The sequence below is a fragment of the Danio aesculapii genome, chromosome 19 (assembly GCF_903798145.1).
Source record: "Danio aesculapii chromosome 19, fDanAes4.1, whole genome shotgun sequence".
Taxonomy (NCBI): Eukaryota; Metazoa; Chordata; class Actinopteri; order Cypriniformes; family Danionidae; genus Danio; species Danio aesculapii.
This window is the reverse complement of record NC_079453.1, coordinates 1,719,360-1,744,623: the sequence shown is the minus strand read 5'-3', so window position 1 is coordinate 1,744,623 and position 25,264 is coordinate 1,719,360. Positions and strand designations below refer to the sequence as shown.

The window sequence follows — 25,264 nt, the reverse complement described above, 5'->3', positions numbered from 1 at the left end:
TAAATAAAATTTTTGAACTCAGCTGTTCAGTTTGTCTATATCTGACCCAGATTAACAGCATTTGACCCAGCCTTGGATTCAATTAAACAACCCTATATTTGCCAGTTTTTGACCCAGCGTTGGATTAAAACAAACAACCCTATATTTGCCAGTATTTGACCCAGCGTTGGCTGCAACAACCCTGTATCTTTTGCGCATCTCTCACCTCATCGCACTGAAGTATGTCCGGATGTCCTCTCTCTAAAGTCTTGATCTTCTGCTCCAGCGCCATCCACTCTCCGCGGAGAGCCAGAGGCACCAGGCGCTGCGGGGCCCCGGGGACACACGAGCTCTCAGACATCACCGCAGGAAAGACTAAACACAAACTGAACACACACGGGTCTGCGAGCACAGGGAAATAAGCGCGTGCATGTGAAATGGAGATGAGTGTCCGCTGCAGGTGCGGCTTCCGCGGGTCCTCCCCAGACTATGGTCCTCCCTCCTGCTGGTAGGAGGTACAGGATAACATATAAAGCGGACATTCCTGCAACTCTGCGGTGGGTTAAAGTTTGCAGACTCCGCCTCCAGTTACGTCTGTTTCCCTGGATTCTACAAAAAAGCACTGAAACTAGTACTCAGCGAATGAGCCTGAATAATACGACCTCCGGCTGGATAGCTACTAGTGCTTTGAAATGCATAAAAAAAATATTACATCTAGTTTATAATGTTTTCTAAATCAATTTTTCAGTAATTTTCCTTAAAACGCACATCACAGAAAGATTTTTACGGTAAAATTAGCTTTTTTTTTTAACTTTGTAAAATTATTTTACTTTGATAACTAGTGATTAATAACACTGTCTTTTTTTAGTCAGTCAACTCGCGTATGACCATTTTAATGCACATTTACAATATATATATATATATATATATATATATATATATATATATATATTTATTTATTTATTTATTTATATTTATATTCATAGATAGATAGATAGATAGATAGATAGATAGATAGATAGATAGATAGATAGATAGATAGATAGATAGATAGATAGATAGATAGATAGATAGATAACAGACAAACCCGATCATATTTTTAAACCTGACATATATAATATATACAATAAAGTAAACCCAAAATCAAGACAAAGTATCTCATAGAAGACATTTTAATGGCAAGAGCTTGCAAAACTGATACTCATAATAACAAATCATGAAACAATGACTGAAACAGAGGACTCTAAGGCCAAATTTACACCACATGGATCAAGTGACCAATACACAGATCAGCTTCAGGCCTCTCTCACATGCAGAAATATATCCGATATGAACTGGATTCAGTGTAGGCAGGTAAATCAAATCTTCACCAGTAGCAAATTACATTAATGATTCCTGCATTCCAATTCCAACGAGTCCTGCATGAATCCTAATCCTTAAATTTCATATGACAGTTAAAAAAAGTAGTTTATTTTGTTGTGTATTTTAATGCATAAGCCTGTTGACGAGAGAGAGAGAGAGAGAGAGAGAGAGAGAGAGAGAGAGAGAGAAAGTGCAAGCATGTGAGCCTACAACATCCACAATGTAAACAATATAAAACTACTCCATTCATCATGTGCACAAACACCAACACATTCAGGGTGTGAGTTCAGTAACTGTAATCGATCGGTGTGATGATCAGTGGAGTCGAGTTTGTACCTTTAGCATTGCTGCATGGGCCAAAAAATGGATAGAGATTATCACTGAAAGACTGAGCAGTGTAAGAGTAGATATGAGAGCTGGACTCCACATCATAAAAGCAGACCAAACCTTCCTCATAATCCACAAACACACCGACCCGCTGCGGAGTCACTCTCAGAGACAGAGAGACTGGAGGATCATCACAGGCATGGTATTCATTCCTGTTAATCAGCCGTACAGTCCAGAATCCAGTTCTGGGACTTAGTTTTAGCTCTCCTTTCCGTTTAATGGATTCTCTGGCCACTCCTATCGTCCAGTCAGTCTTTCCCTTCACCTGCACCTCAAAATAAAATCTCCCCGAGGAGAATCCCTCCTTTCCCAGGACAAATATACATGTATCAAATCTCTCTGGATGATCTGGTAGTTTCTGTCTTGTGTCTCCATCTCTCACTTGTTTTCCATCATCAGACAGGACGAGTTTAGGATGAGCTGTATGAGGATCCAGAGACACATCCACTGAAAAAAACACACAACATGATCTTCAATATACACAGATTTAGTGGAGTGCTAATATTAATTTCAGCAATGTACAAATGCAAAACTAGTGTAGAGATACCTGCATGCTGTTGCATCCACTTCATCTCTGCAGAGACTAATAATGACAAGAAAACATCAGGAAATGGATTTAAAGACATGGTTTAGAGGTATGATTAAAAGTGGATGATCTATTGGATGAACGTAGAAAGTCCATCCATTGACCACTGGTTGACCAAACTAAAGGACTAGCACAACATTTAGGATCGGTTTATACTGTTTCTGGAACGAAACCAAACATTGGCACACGCAACAAATACCTCCAGCTCTACTGATTGGTATATATGTATTGTTGTATGTGGAAATATAGTGTATTCTTTTATCTGTCTTAGCCCAAAGCATTTATGACAATATCTTTACCTGTATAATATAATTTGGATACGTTGGGAAAGAGAGAGGGGAGTTAAAATGATTTAAAAACGTGTAATTTCATGTTCATTTTCATGTTTCATTTAAAAAAAAGTATTTAATACTCAATTCATCCGATTCAGTTTTCAGGCGCTGCAGATTATCATTGTGCATACTGCAGCCATGGTAAAACAGCAACGTTTATTGCACCTGAATGATTATTATGCTGCAATCTGTGTGGTGTATTTGATATTGACCCACCAGTTTGCTTGAGTTTCGCATCTATCGAGTCTCTTAGTTTAATCAGAGCTTCCTTCAGCGTCTCCTGATTCTTCATGCTGATCTCAGACCTGCTCCTGGTGTTTCTGAAGCTGCTCAGAGAAGAGTGAATCTACAGAGAGAGGATAAATGTGTGTTATAGTGTGCTTGTGTAATGATTGTGATGCGAAGAGATGTGTAGAGTGACCTGTATGAGGTGTAGATGATCTTCAGTGTGTGAGAGCTGCTCCAGCTCAGTGTTTCTGCTCTTCAGCTCAGAGATCTCCTGCTCCAGCGCTGACATCTGCTCTGAATCCTGTTCCTCCATCAGCTCCAGCAGTTCAGTGTAAACTCTCTGAGGTGAAAATCAGTGTTACTACTCATACATCAGAGTTTTAGGAAGTTTTCAGGCACATTAAACACTACCGTTCACTGTTAGCACTGTTGATTCCTCAAATCATGGGTCCTGTTGAGAAGAGCTGTTCTGTTACTGCACAAAGTGATCAAGTAATCACGGCAGTCTAGCCATTCAGATAAACAGCACAATGGAAATTTGTATAATCACTTTTATACAATTTCCAATGCTGTAATTTAATAATTAATTTTAAAATAATAATTTCAATGAATTAATAAAAATCAAATTAATGTCAATGACAATCATTGAGACCACCTACAGATGCAACTGTAAATCAGGACTGCAAACAATTGATGTATAATAAACATGTTGAACTCACTCTTCTGGCTTCTGCTGAGTGTTTGATGTCCTCAATCTCCTTGAATCTGTCTTGGATCATCTTCTGTACATGTCTTTGTGTCTCCATCAGCTGAATCTATAGACAGAACACCACAAAAAAGTCTGAGAAAACACTTCATATGAGCACCAATAATTTACAATATCAATCATCTCTGAGGAAGTATAAGCCCTTTATAAGTAGTTTTGCCTACCTTCTCTTTACTCTCCTCTTCTAGAGAAACAGTTCTGTGTGTTTTATGGTCTGTCACGACACACTGGAGACACACACACATCTGATCATCTCTGCAGAAGAGCTCCAGCGGTCTCTGGTGTGTCTGACAGATATAGTCCTCTAAATTACTCACAGGATCCATCAGTTTGTGTTTCCTTAATCCTGCTGCTTTCAAATGAGGCTCCAGGTGAGTTTCACAGTAAGAGCTCTGACACACCAGACACGACTTTAATGCTGTCAGCTTTCTGTCCCCACACAAGTCACATAAAACTTCAGGTTTCTTGTGATGACCCTTGATTTTATAGCAATCTGAGATCTCTCTGAGAGCTGTGTTAATCTTCAGATCAGGTCTTTGTTTAAAGGTTTCTTTACAGTATGGACAGCTGCAGGTCTGGCAGTTTTCCCAGCATGTATTCAGGCAGGTTTTGCAGAAGTTGTGTCCACATGGAGTGGTGACCGGATCAGTGAACACGTCCAGACAAACAGAGCACTGGAGCTCCTCAGTAGGTGGACCACTGGAGGATGACATATCTGAAAAGAGCAATAATGAAAACACATCACCTACTGTTAGCTAGAGTTTAGGCAAAAAGGCAATTCCAAGGTTGCAGTTCATTGAGCTCCTACCTAGTCTCATTTACCTTAGAGTCTGGAGTTACCTGATTCCCAACCAGCCAGTACTTATGTTGAGTCCCCTATCGATTTCCTGCTTCATTCTTTTGTGTTCTCATTTTGTTAAACTCTGTTGACCATGTTCCTTCTGTCTTGACAAATCACGGCGGAGTGAATCAGACACTCAAGGATCCAGTAAAAAGAGTTTTAGAATCATCCTACCAGCCACTGCAGATTGGCACTCTGACAGGGACTAGCATCTCTACATCAGCAAAGACAGGAACCATGATCCTTTGCCCAATTAACTTAAATCATGGATAAGTGTCTCCTGGGGGTGGGGAGGGATCTTTATTTGGATGCTAACTACTATAAACAGAGATCTACTACATTATTTTCTGATAAACTGCCAATACATGCAAAAGTTAAAAGGTTTTATGGGAGATTCAGGGCGTTCAGGCTTCAGTCATCCTAACTGAATAGTTACAATGGTGGGGTCCTCTGAGTCTAACCTCTGAGGCCACAATGGTCACCCTTGAGTCAAACAATTCTCTAAAGTGGCCAGACTCAAGGTAGCATTCAAGATCAGTCTGTCCCAGTTAAGTCCAAGTCAGTCCTGTGCAGTCTTGATAATCCTGTGTTCATGGCAGACAAAGTTTCCCAAGCAGTGGGAGAGTTGACAGACTCCTGAACTGAAGGCATGGGGATAGAATAGGGATAGGCCCATCCCAGGAGGGCTAGAACCCATTGTTCGGAGACACCTATCATTGGATGACCTCAAACTGACTGACTTTCCTCCCTTGGATATGGGGGTCATTTCTGAGCAGCAAATCTTATCAAAAATATCAACCACAGAGGTCAGAGCAGCCTGACCTCGCAGTTAAGACCATGGAGTCCAGTCTTGAAGATACTACTCTCCCTGTTACAATAACAGAGATTAGTCAGACAAGTGCTACAAAAACAGCCTACTCTCCCAGTCATGGTCAAGGTCGTCAATCCAAAAAAGCATATCTGAATCATTGGCCAGGAGCTTGAGCAGCTACCTATAGTATAACACTTTTCATCAAGGCAGTTGGAGTCCTTATCAGAGCCAGAGTCTATATTTAAACTGGTTACTTGTCTTTCGACACCAAAAGTATCAGCTCTAAACTAAGTCAAATTATTCTTAAGTAGCAGAAAAACATTGTCTGGCTAAAAGTAAGCTAGAAGTTGGTGAAGGTGGGGTTACCATGACCAACAAGACTAACAAACTCTTTTGAGCACCATTTCTGAAATGGCAGAACGCAGTGCTCACGTTTCATGCAAGTTATGGCATACTGCACACTATTCTTGCTTGTAATATCTGTTTATACAAACTATAGAGCACTGCGTAACCACATTTTAATAGCTGTGATTGGATGCTGACGTGTGATTGCAAAGCCATTAACATTAATAGCAACACAACACCCTCCTTGGTTGATGGTGCTTGTATTCGGCGCATGTTTGCATAGCTGTAAAAGAGACATATTTGGTGACGTCAGCCCGAAGAAGACCAAAGGGGTTTTAGAGGGCTCACCAGATTAACCACTTCAGAAATGACAATAGCAATAGCTCTGTTGTCCATGCTGGTTGTGGGAAAGGTGTACTACTCTGCCAGAATGTGTTACCGTCTTGTGTCCTGCATTATTCGGTTAACAGTTCTTCCTACTTTCCTGTTTTGTTAATAAACTCTATTCCCAATAATTCTCAGGAAGTTTTTATTTCTGAACCGCACATTTAAAAACAACTCATTAAACCTTGTGATTGACGTACTTGGAGGTATAATGTCTGTGCTCTTTCTCCTGACTTCTCTTATCTTTAGTGAAGATTCCGCCATTGTTCTTCAAGCCTTTAAATGAAAATAAAAGCAAAGGTGCAGTTTTGCAGAACTGAAACTCTAAGTTACTCTTATATCATCCAACATAATGACAAACCCGATTATTTGACTGAATTTAAATACAGCTCTGATAACATTTCAGTGCAGTGAACATTTGAGTACTTGAGTGTTTTACTAGCTTAAACCTGATTTCCAGTTTAGTGTGATCTGTATAATATTTCCATCACTTACCTGTCAGCATCGGGTGTGTTTACGGGAGGGTCTCTGAACAGCTCAGTAAATATTTTGTTGTGAAAAACGTTGATCGTTTAAGGCGTCCATTTTGTTGCTCATCAAGTTTTGATTTCTCTGAATCTCAGACTGAACCACAGTAAGGTCAAAGTCTGATAAATCTCTTATCAGTGTCCAGAACAATAAAAGAAAAGGCAAAGCTCAAATGCTGGAAGTAAATAGTTTGACATTCTCAGGCTATTAATCTACATGTAGAACCACAAACTATAGCTGCTACTTCTAGTACAGGACTTAATTTAATGGGTCAATAATTGTTCATAATGAGAGCGAAACTATAATGTGAGGTTTAAATATGATTCAAATTAAAATGAGATTCATAAACACAATGTACTCAATCATTTAATTCTGTAAATGTTTTTATTTGATCATATTATAGTCTATAGTATTTTTCTCTCAACTAAACAATCTTTATTCAGATGCTGAAATTACTGTAAACAGAACAGCTGCAATAATAGAGGCTTACATGAAAATACCTGAAATATGCAAGACACATAAAACCCAATCAGGATGTTCAGTCTTTGTAAATGACCAGTGTGATTGAGTTTTTCATTGAAAGACTGATCAGTGTAGGAGTAGATATGAGAGCTGGACTCCACATCATTAAAGCAGACCAAACCTTCCTCATAATCCACGAACACACCGACCTGCTGCGGAGTCACGCTCTGGGGGCCGGGGGCGCGCAACAAAAGGGCAAGGCTTGAGTTTTGTGTTGATGTCACGCCGATATGGCTAAAGACTCATTACCTCCATGATTCATTCGAGTCAACTCTTTTATAGACTCCTAATCCTGCTGCTTTCAAATTAATCTTTAGGTGAGTTTCACAGTAGGAGCTCTGACACACCAGACACGACTTTAATGCTTTCAGCTTTCTGTCCTCACAGAAATCACACATAACTTCAGTTAATAACAAATCTTTCTGAGGACTCTTCTGTTTATAGTGCTCTGAGATCTCTCTGAGTGTGGTGTTAATCTTCAGATCAGGTCTTTGTCTGAAGGTTTCTTTACAGTATGGACAGCTGCAGGTCTGGCAGTTTTCCCAGCATGTATTCAGGCAGGTTTTGCAGAAGTTGTGTCCACATGGAGTGGTGACCGGATCAGTGAACACGTCCAGACAAACAGAGCACTGGAGCTCCTCACTCAGTGGACCGCTGGAGGAGGACATCACTGGACAGAACAATAATGAAGATAAGGATTTCATGATCAAGGTTAGTCTATAATACTAATTATATTAGAATTATTTAGTATTCTCACTGTAGGCTACTTTCATAATGTGAAAAGAAGCATTAATTTACAATGTTCAAAAGAAAGGAGCTGCAAAAATTGTGTTGTAAAATTTACCAGTACTTTGCTGCAATGTTTCAGGAATGACAATCACATACAAGAGTGAATCTTACATTGCATTATTTGAGTGATATAATTACAACAAAAGACTGGACACATGAATATGTTAGTACAGAACAAGTGTGCCTGAAATCTCACACTTGTTCTGTTATCTGGATCATGTTTCTTTAATTTTCTTTGTATTACTAATTCTTCTTTAATCTACTGATCTATTTCAAATATTATATCCAATAAAGAGGTCATTTAACCACTAATTTCTTTATAAAAAAACTTTGTGTAGTTGACTTACTCGGGAAAATAAATTCTAAACTCTTTCTACTGATTTCTCTTCCTTTCGGTGAAGATTCTGCCAGGATTCCTGCTCTTCAAGCCTCTGCAGGGAACGAAAACAACAACAACATTAATAATTATGCGCGATGAATTAATAAGTTTTTTAGTATCGTGATGATAATATTTTGATCTTTCTAGATGAGAGAGTAAAGTTAATGTTTTTTAAAAATCTCAATCAAAGTGGATTATGAAGTGTGAAAGTGTATTAACCTTTTTATTATTTGCATATTGATTAGCTTACTATTGTAACCAGTTTTACTATAAGTAACATGGTTAAACTGTGGTATTAGCAAAGAGCTTAAAATTATTCTATGCTCTTTGGTATTAGTAAAACCCTGGTTCATTTGATAACTAGGTTTAACCACAAACCTTTAACTGGTGTTATTTGAAGTAAAGCCAAATGTGAAAGTGAAATCAACTCAAGTAAAAAAAAAATTGTCACAAAAACTGATTTAAGCTTATAACCAGGGGTGCCCAACCTCAGTCCTGGAGTTTGTCTCAACACAACTGCCAGGACGTTTCTAGATTGAGGTAAAGTTGGTTTTATATTCGCACATTAATTCATTTTTGAACAGTGACAATTTGGTCTCTATATTCTACTTTGAATATTCGGTCTGAAAGCATGACATGAAAACAACATTAGCACTATTGGACTGTGAACATGTTGTACTGCTAATATGATTTCCCTACTTCGCAAAATATACTTTTCTGAAAGTATATTATTGAGGAGAAAGTTCGAATGTGCAAATTTTAAACCAACTTCACCTCAATCGTTTCTAGCAAGTCTAGAGCTGATTATTAGCTAGCCAGGGTGTTTCTGACTGGGATTAGAAGGAACCAGGACTAGTTTGGTTACCCCTGACCTAAACCCTGCGAAATCAGACCAATTCCACTAAAAATCGCTTCAACGTTACCATTTTCTATCACATACCTGTCAGTATAAGAAAAACAGGACGATCATTTTTGGCGTCTTTGTTGATGATTAGTTTCACTTTCTCTGAACTGGTGGTGATGTCACAGCACCTCCTACCTGTATCTGAATCAACGACTGTGATCTGAATGTATTCGACATCTGCTGGATTCTCAAACTAAATGTAGAGTTTGATTAACTGTGATTAATAACACTGACTGTAGCTTTATTGTTCAGTTACTTAACTGTATATATTGTACGTCAACTTGCGTATGACGTTACTGGCGTTGTCAATAGACGTTTAATATTCGCAAATTTAGGCACCGTCTCTACAGTTACTCACGACATTGGTATACACCTGTCTAAATTCAATAGCTTACTGTCACAAATTCAAACTGTATTGCAACAAACTAGACGTCAAAAATGCCATTGTTTCATCGGCTAATGTGCTCAAATCAAATGCTAAATAGCATTGTATAGCTCAGTAGCCTTTAATTACAATCACAAAACCAACATGTAGTTCTCAAATTAACACCTTTTACAGTTTTTATATTTATTACAATAAACTTAAAATCTGAAGTCAAAATAGTTTTTTCATAATGTCCTCAAATAAAACTATATATATATGTATCTGCTGAAAAATCCAGCTTAAACCAGCCTAGGCTGGTTGGCTGGTTTTAGCTGGTTGACCAGTCTGGTTTTAGAGGGGTTTTGGCCATTTGCAGCCTGGTCTTAGCTGGTCAGGCTGGAAAATGACCAGCTAAATCCAGCTAAAACCAGCTTGACCTGCCTGGTTTAAGCTGGACATAGCTGGTTTAGCTGGGCTCCCAGCCTGTCTAAGCTGGTCAAGCTGGTTTTAGCTGGTCATTTTCCAGCCTGTCCAGCTAAAACCAGGCTGGTCGGCCAGCTAAAACCAGCAAACCAGCCTAGGCTGGTTTAAGCTGTTTTTTTTTAGTAGAGCGTAGTAGTTTTTTCAGTTTTTCATATATATAAACTCAATAGCTTTATAGGATAAAGACTTACAATCATAAAAACCATGTGCAGTTAAAAAAGTGTTTGTTATATCCAACAAACTGAGCATATACAGATATTAAGAGAAGGGACTAGTGAAACAACTGAAGCACACATTCACCAACCAACAAATAATGCCTGAAACAAAGGAATTAAACACAGTAGGATAAATAAGTGTCAGGGTAGGCAGAGAATTACGTCACTGGGACAACCAACAAGGACAAAATGGGGACAAACTAAATATGACATGAGAAAACATGTGGAAGTACACAACCAATATTAAACAGAAACACACATGGCAACCAAAAACCCTCACAAATGTGGCACTTTTTTTTGTTATTTTATACATTTAAATTTTAAATTAGGAAGAAATATCATCAGTAGTTGAATAAAATCAAATATAATAATAAAATAAATTAATTATTTTACTAAAACAAAAAACTATATTGTCATTTAGAGCTTATTTGGAAAAACAGTCAATCTTTTTTATTTGAAATGTTTAAAGAAATGTAGCCAGACCATTATAGAATAAAACAAATAAACATTTTGGTTAATCTAAAGAAAATTCAAGTGTAATAATAATATACATTTTTTAATTTAGATTTTTAAACCCTGATCGCCTAACACAACCATCTTTATTTAGATGTTGCAATTACTGTAAACAGAGCAGACATTATTCAGATCCAGTGAAAAATTGCCCAAAATATGCCTAAAACTAATGCCTGGACATTCAAAAACAAATATGGGGTGTATGTTCAGTGATTGTTACTGAGATGAGTGATGATCAGTGGACTTGAGTTTTCACCTTCACAATTAAACCCTGGACTAAAACACGGATGAAGTTTTTCATTGAAAGACTGATCAGTGTAGGAGTAGATATGAGAGCTGGACTCCACCTCATAAAAGCAGACCAAACCTTCCTCATAATCCACAAACACACCGACCCGCTGCGGCTTCACTCTCAGAGACAGAGAGACTGGAGGATCATCACGAGCGCTCAACTTATTTCCATTAATCAAAGCCACAGTCCAGCTTCCAGTTTTAGGACTCACTTTGATGTCTCCTTTTCTGTCAACCGATTCTCTGGCCACTCCTAAAGTCCAGTCCGTCTTTCCCTTTACCTGCACCTCAAAATAAAATCTCCCTGTGGAAAATCCCTCTTTTCCCAGAACAGATAGATATCTATTAAATCTCTCTAGTTTGTTGGGTAATTTCTGCCAGATATCTCCACAGCTGACTTGTTTTCCATCATCAGACAGGATGAGTTCAGGATGAGCTGTATGAGGATCCAGAGTCACGTCCACTGAGAAAACACATTGATTTTTAAGTCCGATTTTAATCAGATTATATAGTAGTAATGAGAATATATGAATGTTATCTAGAGACACGCTGTACCTGCATACTGCTGCATCCACTTCAGCTCTGCAGAGACTAATAATGACAAGAAAACATCAGGAAATGTGTGAATTTATGGCTTATTTTCAATGAACAGTGCGCAATTATTAAAGTTTCCACTGTCATAAGTTGTAAATGGTACCAAAATCAATCATGAATTAACCATGCCATGTTTATTGGGACCCTTAAGTAAGCATTCTCAGCACAATAGTACAGTCAGCAAAACTCGGAAGTTGCTGAGGACTTTTATTTCAGTATGTTAATGTACTTCCAATGGACTTTTAATTTTCAGTAAGCCAGATCAAGCACTTACAGTGAACTGTGATCGCTGATTTTAAGATCTGATTTTCAATGACCTTCACTGACCTTCATATAACACATTTTATCTGTTTTTATGCTTATTATTTTTTTTTATATATATATTTTAAACCATTTTTATTATTTGTTTTTATTTCTCTTATACTTGTTTCTTTTATTCCTGTTTATGTAAAGCACTTTGAATTGCCACTGTGTATGAAATGTGCTATATAAATAAACTTTCCTTGCCTTGCCTTGCCTGATACAGGACAGGACACGAAGCACTGCATTAAATGTCTTTAAAATATAAACATTTGTTTTACCACAGTAATTTCTATCATGCAAGACTGAACAACAGAAGGATCCAAGTGCAATTTAATAAGTGTATTCATGTAAGCAGTCAATGGTCAAAACGGGCAAAACAGGTACACACAGGGCATCCAAAATGTGGTTGAAAACAGGCATAAGTTCAAAAACTAGGCTGCATTCAGAATATTAAATAACAGAACTAAGATCAAGAACGTGGCAACGCAGTGGCGCAGTGGGTAGTGCTGTCGCCTCACAGCAAGAAGGTCGCTGGTTCGAGCCTCGGCTGGGTGAGTTGGCGTTTCTGTGTGGAGTTTGCATGTTCTCCCTGTGTTCGCGTGGGTTTCCTCCGGCTGCTCCGTTTCCTCCGGCTGCTCCGGTTTCCCCCACAGTCCAAAGACATGTGGTACAGGTTAATTGGGTAGGCTAAATTGTCCGTAGTGTGTGTGTGTGTGAATAAGTGTGTGTGCGTTTCCCAGTGATGGGTTGCAGCTGGAAGGGCAACCGCTGCATAAAACAAATGCTGGATGAGTTGGCGGTTCATTCTGCTGTGGCGACCCCAGATTAATAAAGGGACTAAGCCGAAAAGAAAATGAATGAATGAATGAAAGATCAAGAACGCGGCAGGCGAAAACAAATATCATCTCATGATGACCACAAATCATGTGAATGTGTGGTGTATAAGTAGTACAGATGACGAAATTCGGCTGTGTGTCAGTCATCAGTGGTGAACAGAAACCGGTGTGTGAAACGGCATGATGGGAATTGTAGAGCGCTAGCTGCGGTCACACTGGGCTTTTCTTCCCATAGACTTCCATTCATACGCACGCAAATGCATCAGACCGGAAACGCAAGGTCATGCGTCAAGTTTCGCAGGTCGCTGCAGTGCAAAGTTCAAGCTTGGTGAACTCTGACCTGCGAAATCGCATCACTTGACTGCGTGAGACCAATCGAGGATCAAAACAGGACCTCTCTGGCCAGAAATTTAAAACATTGAGCAATCGCTCGCTTTTTTAATGTCTAATCATCTTGTTTAATCCCGCCCCTTTTCACAGCGACGTACGACAGAATTTTGCATTAAGCATTGGTGACACTGGGCTTTTCTCCCCATAGACTTCCATTCATACGCACACAAATGCGTCAGACCGGAAACGCAAGGTTGTGCATTAAGTTTCGCAGGTTGCTGCGGTGCAAAGTTCAAGCTTGGTGTACTCTGACCTGCGAAATCGCATCACTTGACTGCGTGAGACCAATCGAGGATCAAAACACGACCCCTGTGAACAGAAATTAAAAAAAAAAAAAATTTATTTCCAAACATTCTGTTAAATCCCGCCTCTTTTCGCAGCGACATGCGACAGAATTTCGCACACACAAACTGTAGTGTGACCGCAGCTTTATCAAACTCTAGTGTGACCGCAGCTTTATCAAACTCTAGTGTGACCGCAGCTTTATCCAACTCTAGTGTGACCGCAGCTTTAGTGTGATGTGATGTGTAGTGTATAGCAGGGGCGGACTGGCCATCTGGCAGACCGGGCAGTTTCCCGCTGGGCCGACGTACTTTTTGGGCCGGGCTGATCATCTTCTTATGATCTGACCGGCCCATGTGACATAATCTGCAGCCCATTGGTTCTTTTCTTTATTGACATTGGGCTGACCCAATCATAAATTTCCATTTTGGGCGCGTGAGAGCAGAAGCGGCGAGCAGGCGTCTGCAGCGCTCAGCGGATCGACAACTGTTGCAAAGATCAATATATTACTGTCTATTCTATCTATTTACCTATCTGTCTATATAAATATACTTTTTAATAACTTTAAGGCCCGTGGCAACTTCCTCCTATGCTGTTTCCTTAACCCGCAAGTCTATTTTACAAATTATATATCATAAAGAATGTGCGACTCAAGCTCTATGAGGAGTGTCATTCATGTATTTTAAGATGCACTCGGTCAGAAGACAATTGCATGAGATATCATGGCATTTTGTTTTTGATCGTCAGCATGATGTAGGCTTATAGTTACAATATTATTTATACAATATAATTACAATGATATTTATACGTGACCAAAGTAGTGTGCAACTTAAGCAAAACAAAACTAAATATTAAAAAAAAAGTATTAGTAGTTCGGGCCCAAACAAATATTTGTTGCATTTTTTAATTGTTTAAGTTCATTTGATTGACTATGTACAATCTTTAATCTATGTTTGATGTTTCTTTGTTGATTCAAACATTTTTAAGCGTCTATGACACATTGCTTTTATTATTTATCTTTATTAGGTTAATCAACATTATTGTTATGTTCATTATTTAATATAGGCTCCCTCAAAACACACAGGCACGCACAAGATGGACGTCCAGTGTGGATTATAGTTTTATTATAATAATAAATAAAAAAGTTAAGTTTTTAATTTGTCAACTCTCATTATTTCCTACTTTTATAGAATGGGAGTTGGTAAACATATTCAAGGGTGTGCACAGATGGGTGGCATTTTGATTGAATGTAGTGGGCCGCTCTGTCCCAAAATGCCAGGGCTGATTTTTTGTCCCAGTCCAGCCCTGGTGTATAGTGGATAGCTGGTGATCAAGACAATTTTCAATGGAGTTTCAGCCCTCGAATGCTGCTCTTGGAAAGTTTGAAAAGTTTTAGACAGGAAACTGATTAGAAGGCACCATTGCATTCTTTTATAAAAGTATAATCTCCTTAGTTTTGATAATTCTGTTAATATGTCTCTTATTAAAATGACTTTTAAATGTGTAAATTATTTTGCTCCACAACTCAAGCAGTAAGAAGTGTAACCAATCTGAACTGCACAATACCAAACACAGAAACTAAATCTGCACAATATACATTTGTTTTGGTAATGTATCTTATTATATTTATATTATAAAGACACCTGTAGTGTCTTATTGTATACAAATCCTATGGGAGTCAATGGTGACAGGTTTTCAGCATTCTTCAAAATATCTTCTTTTGTGTTCAACAGAAGAAAGAAAATCAAATATGTTTGGAACGTGTGATAGGTGAGTAAATGATGACAGAATTTCATTTTTTAGGTAACTATCTCTTTAAAAGATGATGACTTGACATCATTGCGTGGTGTATTTGATATTCACCCACCAGTTTGCTTGAGTTTCTCATCTATGGACTCCTTCAGTTTAGTCAGAGCTTTCTTCAGAGTCTCCTGATTCTTCAAACTGATCTCAGACCTGCTCCTGGTGTTTCTGAAGCTGCTCAGGGAAGAGTGAATCTACAGAGAGAGGATAAATGTGTGTTATAGTGTGCTTGTGTAATGATTGTGATGCTCAGAGATGTGTAGAGTGACCTGTACGAGGTGTAGATGATCTTCAGTGTGTGAGAGCTGCTCCAGCTCAGTGTTTCTGTTCTTCAGCTCAGAGATCTCCTGCTCCAGCGCTGATATCTGCTCTGAATCCTGTTCCTCCGCTGCTTTCTGCTGATCCTCCATCAGTTTCAGTAGGTCAGTGTAGACTCTCTGAGGTGAGAATCAATGTTAAGTCTGTTCAAACACATTAAACTTCTTCCTGCACTGGATGATTCATTTATCATGTGCATTTATATCATTCTTTATAAAGTACAAACACAAAAGAAGATGTTTAGAAGAAAGCTGAAAACCTGTAACCATTGACTTGCACAATAGAAAAACAAATACTATGGAAGTCAATGGTTACAGGTTTTACATTTTTTTTCTAAATATCTTCTTTTGTGTTCAACAGAAGAAAAAACACCCAAGGGAGCGTAAGTAAAAATTCATTTTTGGGTGAACTATCCTTTAAACCAGGGGTCACCAATCTCGGTCCAGGAGGGCCGGTGTGCCTGCAGAGTTTAGCTCCAACTTGCTTCAACACACCTGCCTGGATGTTTCAAATATACCTAGTAAGACTTTGATTAGCTTGTTCAGGTGTGTTTAATTAAGGTTGGAGCTAAAATCTGCAGGACACCGGCCCTCCAGGAACAAGTTTGGTGACCCCTGCTTTAAACTTTATGACCCACTCGCCACCTACTGGTGCTACAATGTAATGCACAGAACAACTCTACAAGACATGTAAAATATCTGTAAATAGTTTTCTTTTTGTGTTTTTTTTGGAACCAAATCTTTCAAAATCTACTTTTATTGATATTTTTCAATAGTTATGATATATTGTTTGTACTGGTGTTGTAAATTACAGTACAAACCCTGGTAATAAACTGCCAGTATTTTTTCTGTTTTTTTAACTGACACACACACACACACACACACACACACACACACACACACACACACACACACACACACACACACACACACACACACACACACACACCCACACAAACACACACACACACACACATATATATATATATATATATATATATATATATATATATATATATATATATACAGCAGGGGAAATGTATTGAACACATCATAATTGTTTCTCAGAAAACATATTTCTAAATGTGCTGTTGGCTTGACCTTTTCAAAGAAATAAAGATATGCGAAGAAAACAACGCTAATTAAGTTAAGTGCAAGGGGTTTTAAGCTGCCATCACCAAAAAAAGCCTTTTATATAAAGTAATAGATCCATTTCAGGAGTTTTATTTTATTATTATTACACAGAACTCATTTTTCAGATTTTTTTGATTATTTTTATGTTTATATTGGTTGGGTTTTTACCAAAATCTGCTTCAATTCCATGTCAACAGCTCCTTTAGAAATATTATTCCTAGGAAAAACATGCTGTCAAATATACAGTCAGAATTATTAAACCTCCTTTCAATTGTTTCTTCTTTTTAAAATATTTCCCAAATGATGTTTAACAGAGCAAGGAAATTTTCACAGTATGTCTGATAATATTTTTTCTTCTGGAGAAAGTCTTATTTGTTTTATTTCAGCTAGAATAAAAGCAGTTTTAATTTTTTAAAAGCCATTTTAAGGTCAATATTATTAGCCCCTTTAAGCTATATTTGTTTTCGATAGTCTACAGAACAAACCATCATTATACAATGACTTGCCTAATTACCCTAACCTGCCTAGTTAACCTAATTACCCTAGTTAGGCCTTTAAATGTCACTGTAAGCTGTATAGAAGTGTCTTGAAGAATATCTAGTCTAATATTATTTACTGTCATCATGACAAAGATAAAATAAATCAGTTATTAGAGATGAGTTATTAAACTATTATGATTAGAAATGTGTTGAAGAAATCTGCTCTCCTTTAAACAGAAATTGGGGGAAAAAATAAACACGGGGGGTGAATAATTCTGACTGTATATATAAATATGTATATTTCTTATATGATAGATTGTTTCAAACTACTAAATTGTCAATAAGAGTTGCTTAGTTAAACGGCAGAGATCCCATAATGCAACTCATAACTGTAAATAAACAGAAAACACCTGAATCACAAAAAACAGAAACATTTGATCAACAGATATGGTACATCAGGACTGCAGCTAAATGAACAATAAACATGTTGAACTCACTTTTCTGGCTTCTGCTGAGTGTTTGAGGGCCTCAATCTCCTTAAATCTGTCTTGGATCATCTTCTGCACGTCTCTCTGTGTCTTCATCAGCTGAGTCTATAGACAGAGAACAACACAAGAATATGCATGCGAACTCTTTTATTATACACTATCTATTATATAAACTATTTAAAAGCAGCTCTACCTTCATCTTTTGATTCTCGTCTTCCAGAAGAACAGTGTTGTGTGTTTTATGGTCTGTCACAGCACAATGGAGACACACAGACGTCTGATCATCTCTGCAGAAGAGCTCCAGAGGTCTCTGGTGTGTCTGACAGATATAGTCCTCTAAATTACTCACAGGATCCATCAGTTTGTGTTTCTTTAATCCCGTCACCTTTAAATGAGGCTCCAGGTGAGTTTCACAGTAAGAGCTCTGACACACCAGACATGATTTCACTGCTTTTCTGTCCTCACACAGATCACACACAACTACAGGTTCTTTATCAGGCCTCTTGACTTTATAGTGATCTGAGATCTCTCTGAGTGTGGTGTTGATCTTCAGATCAGGTCTTTGTTTCAGTGTTTCTTTATTGTTTTGACAGATCTGGCTGTTTTTGGAAAGGTTGTGTCCACATGGAGTGCTGACCGGAGCAATGAACACATCCAAACACACAGAGAGCTCTTCAGTCAGCGGACCACCGGAGGAAGACATATCTGTTAGGAGAAATAAAAATAAATGCATGAATAAATGAACATGGGGCGACACGGTGAATAGCATTGTCGGAAGAAGGTCGCTGGTTTGAGTCCCTGCTAGCCCAGTTGTCATTTCGATATGGAGTTTGCATGTCCCCATGTTGGTGTGGGTTTCCTCCGGGTGCTCCGGTTTCCCCCACCGTCCAAACACATGCGCTATAGGGGGAATTTAGTGAGTGTGTGTGTGTGAATGAGTGTGTATGGGTGTTTCCCAGTGCTGGGTTACAGCTGGAAGAGCATCCACTGTGTAAAACATTTCTGGATAAGTTGGCGGTTCATTCTGCAGTGGCGACCGCTGATGACTAATGGGATTAAGCTGAAGGAAAATTAATGAAATAAATGAACACATAGATAAATACATTAGTACTGCACAATATATTGTTTTAGCATCGATATCGCAGTGTGATTATTCGTAATAGACACATCGCAGGATTTGCAATGTTGAATCGGGATTATAGTTTATTATTTGCATGTGTTTTTGGGGATACTGTGGTTGCATGAGGATTTTATAAGACATTATACAGTTTTTAACTTTTACAAAAATGTATTTTATTAAATAATTATTACAACGAAGACTACGCAGTGTTATTTTACATTTAATTATACAATTACTGCATACCTGAATGCTGTTAGACTCCTCGAAGACCATAAAAATGTTTATTTCATTTCTATTTTTGCTTTAATGCATTGATCTGTGCTTGCAGATTGTTTATTGTATTTTATACAGATGCACTACCCTACAGAATGATAACAATCTATTTAAAATAATAAATTATTTCCATACACTATTCCAAACATTTCAGATATTTAAGTCATCTTGGGAAATTGTATTGATATCACAATATATTCAATTTTCTTTCGGTTTAGTCCTATATTTATTAGGGGTCGCCACAGCGGAATGAACCGTCAACTATTCCAGCATATGTTTCACGCAGCGGATGCCCTTCCAGCCACAACCCAGTACTGGAAAACACCCATACACACTCATTTACACACACACTAATACACTACGGCCGATTTAGTTCATCAATTCCCCTATAGCGCATGTGTTTGGACCTAGAGGAAACCCACGCCAACACGGGGAGAACATGCAAACTCCACACAGAAATGCCAACTGAGCCAGCCGGGACTCGAACCAGCAACCTTCTTGCTGTGAGCCGATTGTGCTACCCACTGAGCCACCGTGTCACCCCCGATATTTCAAAATACATCACAGAAAAACAAAAACTTGCAATGTTAGATTTTTCCAATATCATGCAGCCCTGACACATGCATACACACACACACACACACACACACACACACACACAAATTAAATAAAACACAGATACACACATACGTAAATAACTATACACATACATGCATATACACACACACACATACACATAAATTAAATACAAACACAGACACAAACATACGTAAATAACTACACACACACACACACACATATATATATATATATATATATATATATATATATATATATATATATATATATATATATATTTATTTATTTATCTATATATTTACACATACTGTACATATATCATGCAGCCCTGACACATGCATACACACACACACACACACACACACACATAAATTAAATACAAACACAGACACGCACATACGTAAATAACTATACACATACATGCATATATACACACAAACACACACACACACACACACATATATATATATATATATATTTACACATACTGTACATACATAAATGCATGAATGAACGAATCACGTGCTGTACATAAGCTTACATTAGAAACGGCTTCAGGTCTCATTTTTTCTATCACTTACCTGTCAGTATCAGGTGTGTGTTTAAACGGCTATTTTTATACAGATCGATCGTTTTAGACGTATATTGTCCGGCTCATCATATTAGTTTCACTTCCTCTGAACTGATGTCAGACAATGGTATTTTCGTGATCTAAAACTGAAAGTAAAACTACATAAAAAAACATACAGTAAGCTAAAATATACAGTGTAGAAAACTTGCACGTGTCAATGAAAAATCTAACCGAATAAAATAACAATTAGCACCCAAAAATATAAAGATAATCACATGTAGTGGAAAATCTGGGAAATACCATAGACTGATGGAGCCAAATACACTGCAGCCAATCAGCAGTGAGGGGCGTGTCTAGAGGAGATTTCAAAAAGAGGCGAGGTGCTGTCGGGTAGGGCTTCAGCACCTTTCAATAACATTGAGCAGATGTTAAACTTCGCTTTGGTTTGCACCAGAAATTATATATTAACTGAGAAATTAACTTAAACTAAATAAATAAAAGTGTTAATAAAATAAAAAGTAAAGTAAAAGTTACAAAATCATCAATAAAACAAGATAAAAATAAATTATTTTAGCAACTTTTAAAAATAATACTAAAAAATATGTATTTTAAAATACAAAAAAATATACATTTTTCGTGCCAGTACAAATTTTAAAATAAGACCAGGAACGTTTTCTGATGGTTATTTTAGCTTGGGAAAATAAAACCTAAACTTGGTTTATTTGACAAAATGGCGTTATTCGCAAACATGGCCATTTTAAAGACTTTTAGCACGAAGTGTAGAGACTTTTATTATAGAAACCACCATTATCCGGAAGTTGTTCTGTCTCCAGCCTTCTGTGTGTCTGACTGGTTGGTCTGTTTACTTCAGCCACTGCTGGATCCATGAATAACAGTACGTATTATAATGACCTGTCGTTAAATTAGCTAAATAGTCTTATTAAGTAGGTATACGTCAACTCTTGCATGACTATATTAAGCGCACAATGACGTTACTAATCTTATTAATTAATCTTAATAATGTGAAATCATTCAAGGTTATTATAAATTTTCTTTAAAGTATGTCGTAAAATTATATATATATATATATATATATATATATATATATATATATATATATATATATATATATATATATATATAATTTACGACATACTTTAAAGATATATATATATATATATATATATCAGTATAATATGATGTTATAGTTTTATGAAATATATGTGGGTACTGCAACTGTGTGACATGCTTAAAGCATAATATTACTATTATATATTATATATATATATATATATATATATATATATATATATATATATATATATATATATATATTACATATATATTACTATTACTATTATAATGTTAACTTAAAAAGCGTCTTTTCAAAACTTACTTATTCATTTAGATTGAGGTAAAGTTGGTTTTATACTCACGCATTTGTTAATTTTTAACAAAGTGAGAACTTGTGACAAAAACCCCTATATTGTTTAGTGTTTACCATGCTACTTTAATTGACTGTGAACAATGTTGTACTCATAGTCATAGGAAGCCCACACCAACACGGGGAGAACATGCAAACTCCACACAGATAGTGTATTTTGATAGTTTTTATTATTTTGATGTATCTCCTAGACTCTCACAATCATTCTGCATAAATCCACAGATTTAAAGGAAAAATGCTATGGAGAAATACCAAAAAAGACATAAATCTGCAGATTCTGTCTGATCTGGTTATAAGTAAGATGAAATCTGTGTTCGAATCGACAAATTATCATGCACCTTTAATGTGAGGCACGAATTTGATCTTTTTTTTATCTGTTTTGCAGTGAATATCTGATGTAGCCTCAGCACACGCTCCTCAGGATGTCTCTGAGATGCTTTCAGAGGAGGCATTTTCCAGCCCTCTCCTCCATATCTCAATCCAGCATCATCAAGATCTGCTCAGCAAGAAAACACTCCAGTCCCAGACGTGTGGTGATCACCGGCATCGGCCTCGTGTCTCCGCTCGGGACAGGAAGTGCTCTTGCATGGCAGCGTCTGATTGCTGGAGAAAGCGGATTGGTTGCTTTAAACGGAGAGGAGTATAAAAGCATCCCGTGTAAAGTAGCAGCTCGCGTCCCGAGAGGAGAAAAACCTGGAGATTTCGACCAAGAATCATTCGCATCCAAAGCAGAAATCAACAGCATGTCTCAGGCTACAGTGATGGCGATTGGAGCTGCTAGTTTAGCTCTAAATGACTGTGGATGGTATCCCAGAAGCCCTGAGGAGCAGGAAAGCACTGGTGTGGCGGTCGGGATGGGTATGGTTCCCCTGGAGGAGATTTATCGCACCGCTTCCGCCTTCCAGACACGCGGATACAGCAAAGTCAGCCCGTTTTTTGTGCCGCGGATACTGGTGAACATGGCAGCAGGACACATCAGCATCAAACACAAACTGAAGGGTCCCAATCATGCCGTGTCCACCGCCTGCACCACAGGAGCTCATGCTGTCGGTGACGCTGCACGGTTTATTTCTCACGGTGATGCTGAGGTGATGCTCGCCGGTGGGACGGAGGCCTGTATCGGACCACTCGCCATCGCTGGGTTTGCTCGCGCTCGGGCTCTAAGCACTAGGCAAGTATTATTAAGGGCGCAGCGATACTGATTTAGGTCACGGTTTTGGTTTGGTGTATAATGTAATGTGTGTATTTATACAGCGCATTTAACAGTGCCAGTGTGCTCACCACACACTAGCTATTGGGGGAGTGGAGAGACTGATAGAGCCAATTCTGTGCATGGGGATGATTGGGAGACCATAATCGGTAAGGGCCGATGGAGGAAATTAGGCCGGGACACCGGGGTCTCACCCAGGGTACGAATTACAAAGGAGTTTAGGGGGGATTGACCCCCTTAATTAATGCTTGATCCCCCCTGAAGGACGTCAGAACAAGATGTATGTTAGGTCAGCCTTTTAATATTGAGAAATATTTCACTCTGATCTGTATTTTAAATAATAATGTTAAGAATTAAAATAATAGATAATACAAATATAGTTTTGACCACCCCTATAATGGTTGAAACCATTGTGAATGCTTAATCACGCCAGTCTATTCACGAAAAAAGTCTGAAAATGTCAGATCCAATAGACATCGTGTTCACTAAGACTTTATTGTCTTGTAAAATAGGTGCTTGTATCTACATTTAGCCTGAAGGTAAAGTCAAATTAGATGCATAGTTTGTAGTTTAATCTACAGTAACATCTGAAATGGCTAATCAGAGAATACTGTAGGTCAGAATGCAAACCTAAATGCAACATAAGTGCATGGTTTCCGCTACATTCATTCTTCCATGGCGGGGCGCCACACCAAAATCAATCCCGCCACGGCTACATTACAGCTTCTCATTCAAAACATGTTTTTTTTTTAATAGCGGGTTATCATCGCACCAAAACGTATTAAAGGGTAAGTGAATTATAACAGCGTGAACTTTTCTGTAAACGACCGTAGTAGTGCTGTGCGCTATTTGTTTAACCTTTTAAGGTTACCTGCTGACTGACTGACTGGCTGACTGACAGGTGCGTGATGCGTGAGGCCAGCAAACACGACGTATAGCTGTTTCACTTTACTTCAGGACGCATTAATACTGCTCTGTAGGTCTATTGGAGACATTTATAAGTATTCCTAGCAAATCTAATAAATGTTGGAGACATACTCGTTACATAAACGAACTAAATCACACTTCAGCAGCGTTTATTTGAGAGCGCACAAGAAGATCTGCGCTGTGTTGCCAGATGATGCTGTTTCCAGCCCAAAAGCTGTCGAGATCACAAGCGTTTATACACTGTTCTAAGCATATGTATGCGATGAACGGGGGCTATGGCATCTCTTTGGGAGATCAAAACAGGTTTATGAGGGCAGACCGGGGCTGGCGGGCACGCCGTTGCAAAACCGTCCAAATTTTCACTACTTTCACTATGTCACTTTTTAACCGCAAAAATAAATTCAAAACCGCCCAATCTGGCAACACTGTCTGCGCTTGAGCAGCGCGTATTTGAGGGCGCGCAAGAAGCTTTGTACACGAGCAGAGGATATCGGCGCGCAAGCAAAGAGATTGGCATGCTGTAGGCTATTACATAAATGCGATCTCGACTCGTAATACTGCGCTCACGACATTTGTCATTGAAATAACGCCACAGGTAGTTGGTAGATCTGTGTAAAAAAGGCCTGCCGCCACAGCTGGAAAAAATCCTAGAGGAAACACTGAAATGACTGAATCATGTACTAACCAAAATGGTTGACCACCCCCTGATTGTCAGTTTATAATTTGCACACTGGTCACACCCCTACTCTTTACCAGAAGTGCCATGCGATTATTAACGACCACAGACAGTCAGACTACTGTTTAACGTCTCATCCGGAAGACGGCGCACACTGACAGTACAGTGTCCTCTTCACTATACTGGGGCATTAGGACTCACATCGATCGCAGGCCTTACTAACACCACACCACTTATATGATACAGTGGGGGAAATAAGTATTGAACACGTCACCATTTTTCTCAGAAAATATATTTCTAAAGGTGCCGTTGAGTTGAAATTTTAACCAGATGTTGGTAACAACCAAAGAAATCCATACATAATAATTTAAATGTAAAAAATGTGATTAAAATGTACATTAATTTCGTTTACATTTTTGTATTCAAATATTTAATACAATTAATTTGTGTGAATTTGATCTATTTATATTTTATATATTTGTCTGAGTAACTTTTTTAGTATAATACGAATTTGTTTTTGTCATGTAATATTTAATGTATATCCATTTGGCCACGATATAGCCATAAGTTGCTGAAGTGGCAATAAATAAGTATTGAACACGTCACCATTTTTCTCACAAAATATATTTCTAAAGGTGCCGTTGAGTTGAAATTTTAACCAGATGTTGGTAACAACCAAAGAAATCCATACATGCAAAGAAAACAAAATTAATTAAGTTGACAAATGAAGTTATGCTTAATAAAATGAAATGACGAAGGGAAAAAGTATTGAACACATGAAGAATGGGAGGTGTAGAAAGGCAGGGAATGCCCAGACAGCAGCTGAAAT

The 25,264-nt window shown here is 38.0% G+C and overlaps 4 protein-coding genes across 4 annotated transcripts in view; 1 reads left to right on the top strand and 3 right to left on the bottom strand.

Annotated features, from left to right (window-relative positions):
• Nucleotides 1-710, bottom strand: part of trpn1 (transient receptor potential cation channel, subfamily N, member 1) — a 46,576-nt gene extending 45,866 nt beyond the window's left edge. The window contains exon 1 of the mRNA XM_056479796.1: nucleotides 206-710. Coding sequence (XP_056335771.1) covers nucleotides 206-340 — 135 coding nt within the window. The 5' untranslated portion in view covers nucleotides 341-710. The remainder of the gene's footprint in view (nucleotides 1-205) is intronic.
• Nucleotides 711-1,182: 472 nt separating this feature from the next.
• On the bottom strand, nucleotides 1,183-6,640 carry LOC130246694 (E3 ubiquitin-protein ligase TRIM39-like). Its single transcript, XM_056479797.1, has 8 exons — nucleotides 6,517-6,640; nucleotides 6,222-6,297; nucleotides 3,805-4,355; nucleotides 3,594-3,689; nucleotides 3,068-3,214; nucleotides 2,863-2,992; nucleotides 2,276-2,311; nucleotides 1,183-2,175 (listed from the first exon to the last, which is right to left on the bottom strand). Exons 2-8 carry the CDS (start codon nucleotides 6,283-6,285, stop codon nucleotides 1,628-1,630), a joined length of 1,572 nt encoding a protein of 523 aa, XP_056335772.1. The 5' UTR covers nucleotides 6,286-6,297; nucleotides 6,517-6,640; the 3' UTR covers nucleotides 1,183-1,627.
• Nucleotides 6,641-10,785: 4,145 nt separating this feature from the next.
• On the bottom strand, nucleotides 10,786-18,340 carry LOC130246980 (E3 ubiquitin-protein ligase TRIM39-like). The gene is made up of 6 exons (XM_056480155.1): nucleotides 17,829-18,340; nucleotides 17,645-17,740; nucleotides 15,487-15,654; nucleotides 15,282-15,411; nucleotides 11,565-11,600; nucleotides 10,786-11,472 (listed from the first exon to the last, which is right to left on the bottom strand). The coding sequence occupies exons 1-6, from the start codon at nucleotides 18,336-18,338 to the stop codon at nucleotides 10,925-10,927; spliced, it is 1,488 nt and encodes a 495-aa protein (XP_056336130.1). The 5' UTR covers nucleotides 18,339-18,340; the 3' UTR covers nucleotides 10,786-10,924.
• Nucleotides 18,341-20,988: 2,648 nt separating this feature from the next.
• oxsm (3-oxoacyl-ACP synthase, mitochondrial) overlaps nucleotides 20,989-25,264 on the top strand; it is a 7,928-nt gene continuing 3,652 nt past the window's right edge. Inside the window, exons 1-2 of the mRNA XM_056480153.1 lie at nucleotides 20,989-21,073; nucleotides 22,008-22,793. Of these exons, the coding sequence (XP_056336128.1) occupies nucleotides 22,045-22,793 (749 nt within the window). The 5' untranslated portion in view covers nucleotides 20,989-21,073; nucleotides 22,008-22,044. The remainder of the gene's footprint in view (nucleotides 21,074-22,007; nucleotides 22,794-25,264) is intronic.

Bases quoted from the DNA above. Each gene is read 5' to 3' on its own strand.
- LOC130246694 (XM_056479797.1), bottom strand. From the start codon at position 6,285: ATGGCGGAATCTTCACTAAAGATAAGAGAAGTCAGGAGAAAGAGCACA. The intron at 4,356-6,221 runs GTACGTCAATCA...TGCTCTTTTCAG, and splicing joins CACAGACATTATACCTCCAA to ATATGTCATCCTCCAGTGGT. The intron at 2,993-3,067 runs GTCACTCTACAC...CTCTCTCTGTAG, and splicing joins ATCATCTACACCTCATACAG to ATTCACTCTTCTCTGAGCAG.
- LOC130246980 (XM_056480155.1), bottom strand. From the start codon at position 18,338: ATGTCTTCCTCCGGTGGTCCGCTGACTGAAGAGCTCTCTGTGTGTTTG. The intron at 17,741-17,828 runs GTAGAGCTGCTT...CTCTGTCTATAG, and splicing joins ACGAGAATCAAAAGATGAAG to ACTCAGCTGATGAAGACACA. The intron at 11,601-15,281 runs GTGGGTGAATAT...TGTCATTATTAG, and splicing joins TGAGAAACTCAAGCAAACTG to TCTCTGCAGAGCTGAAGTGG.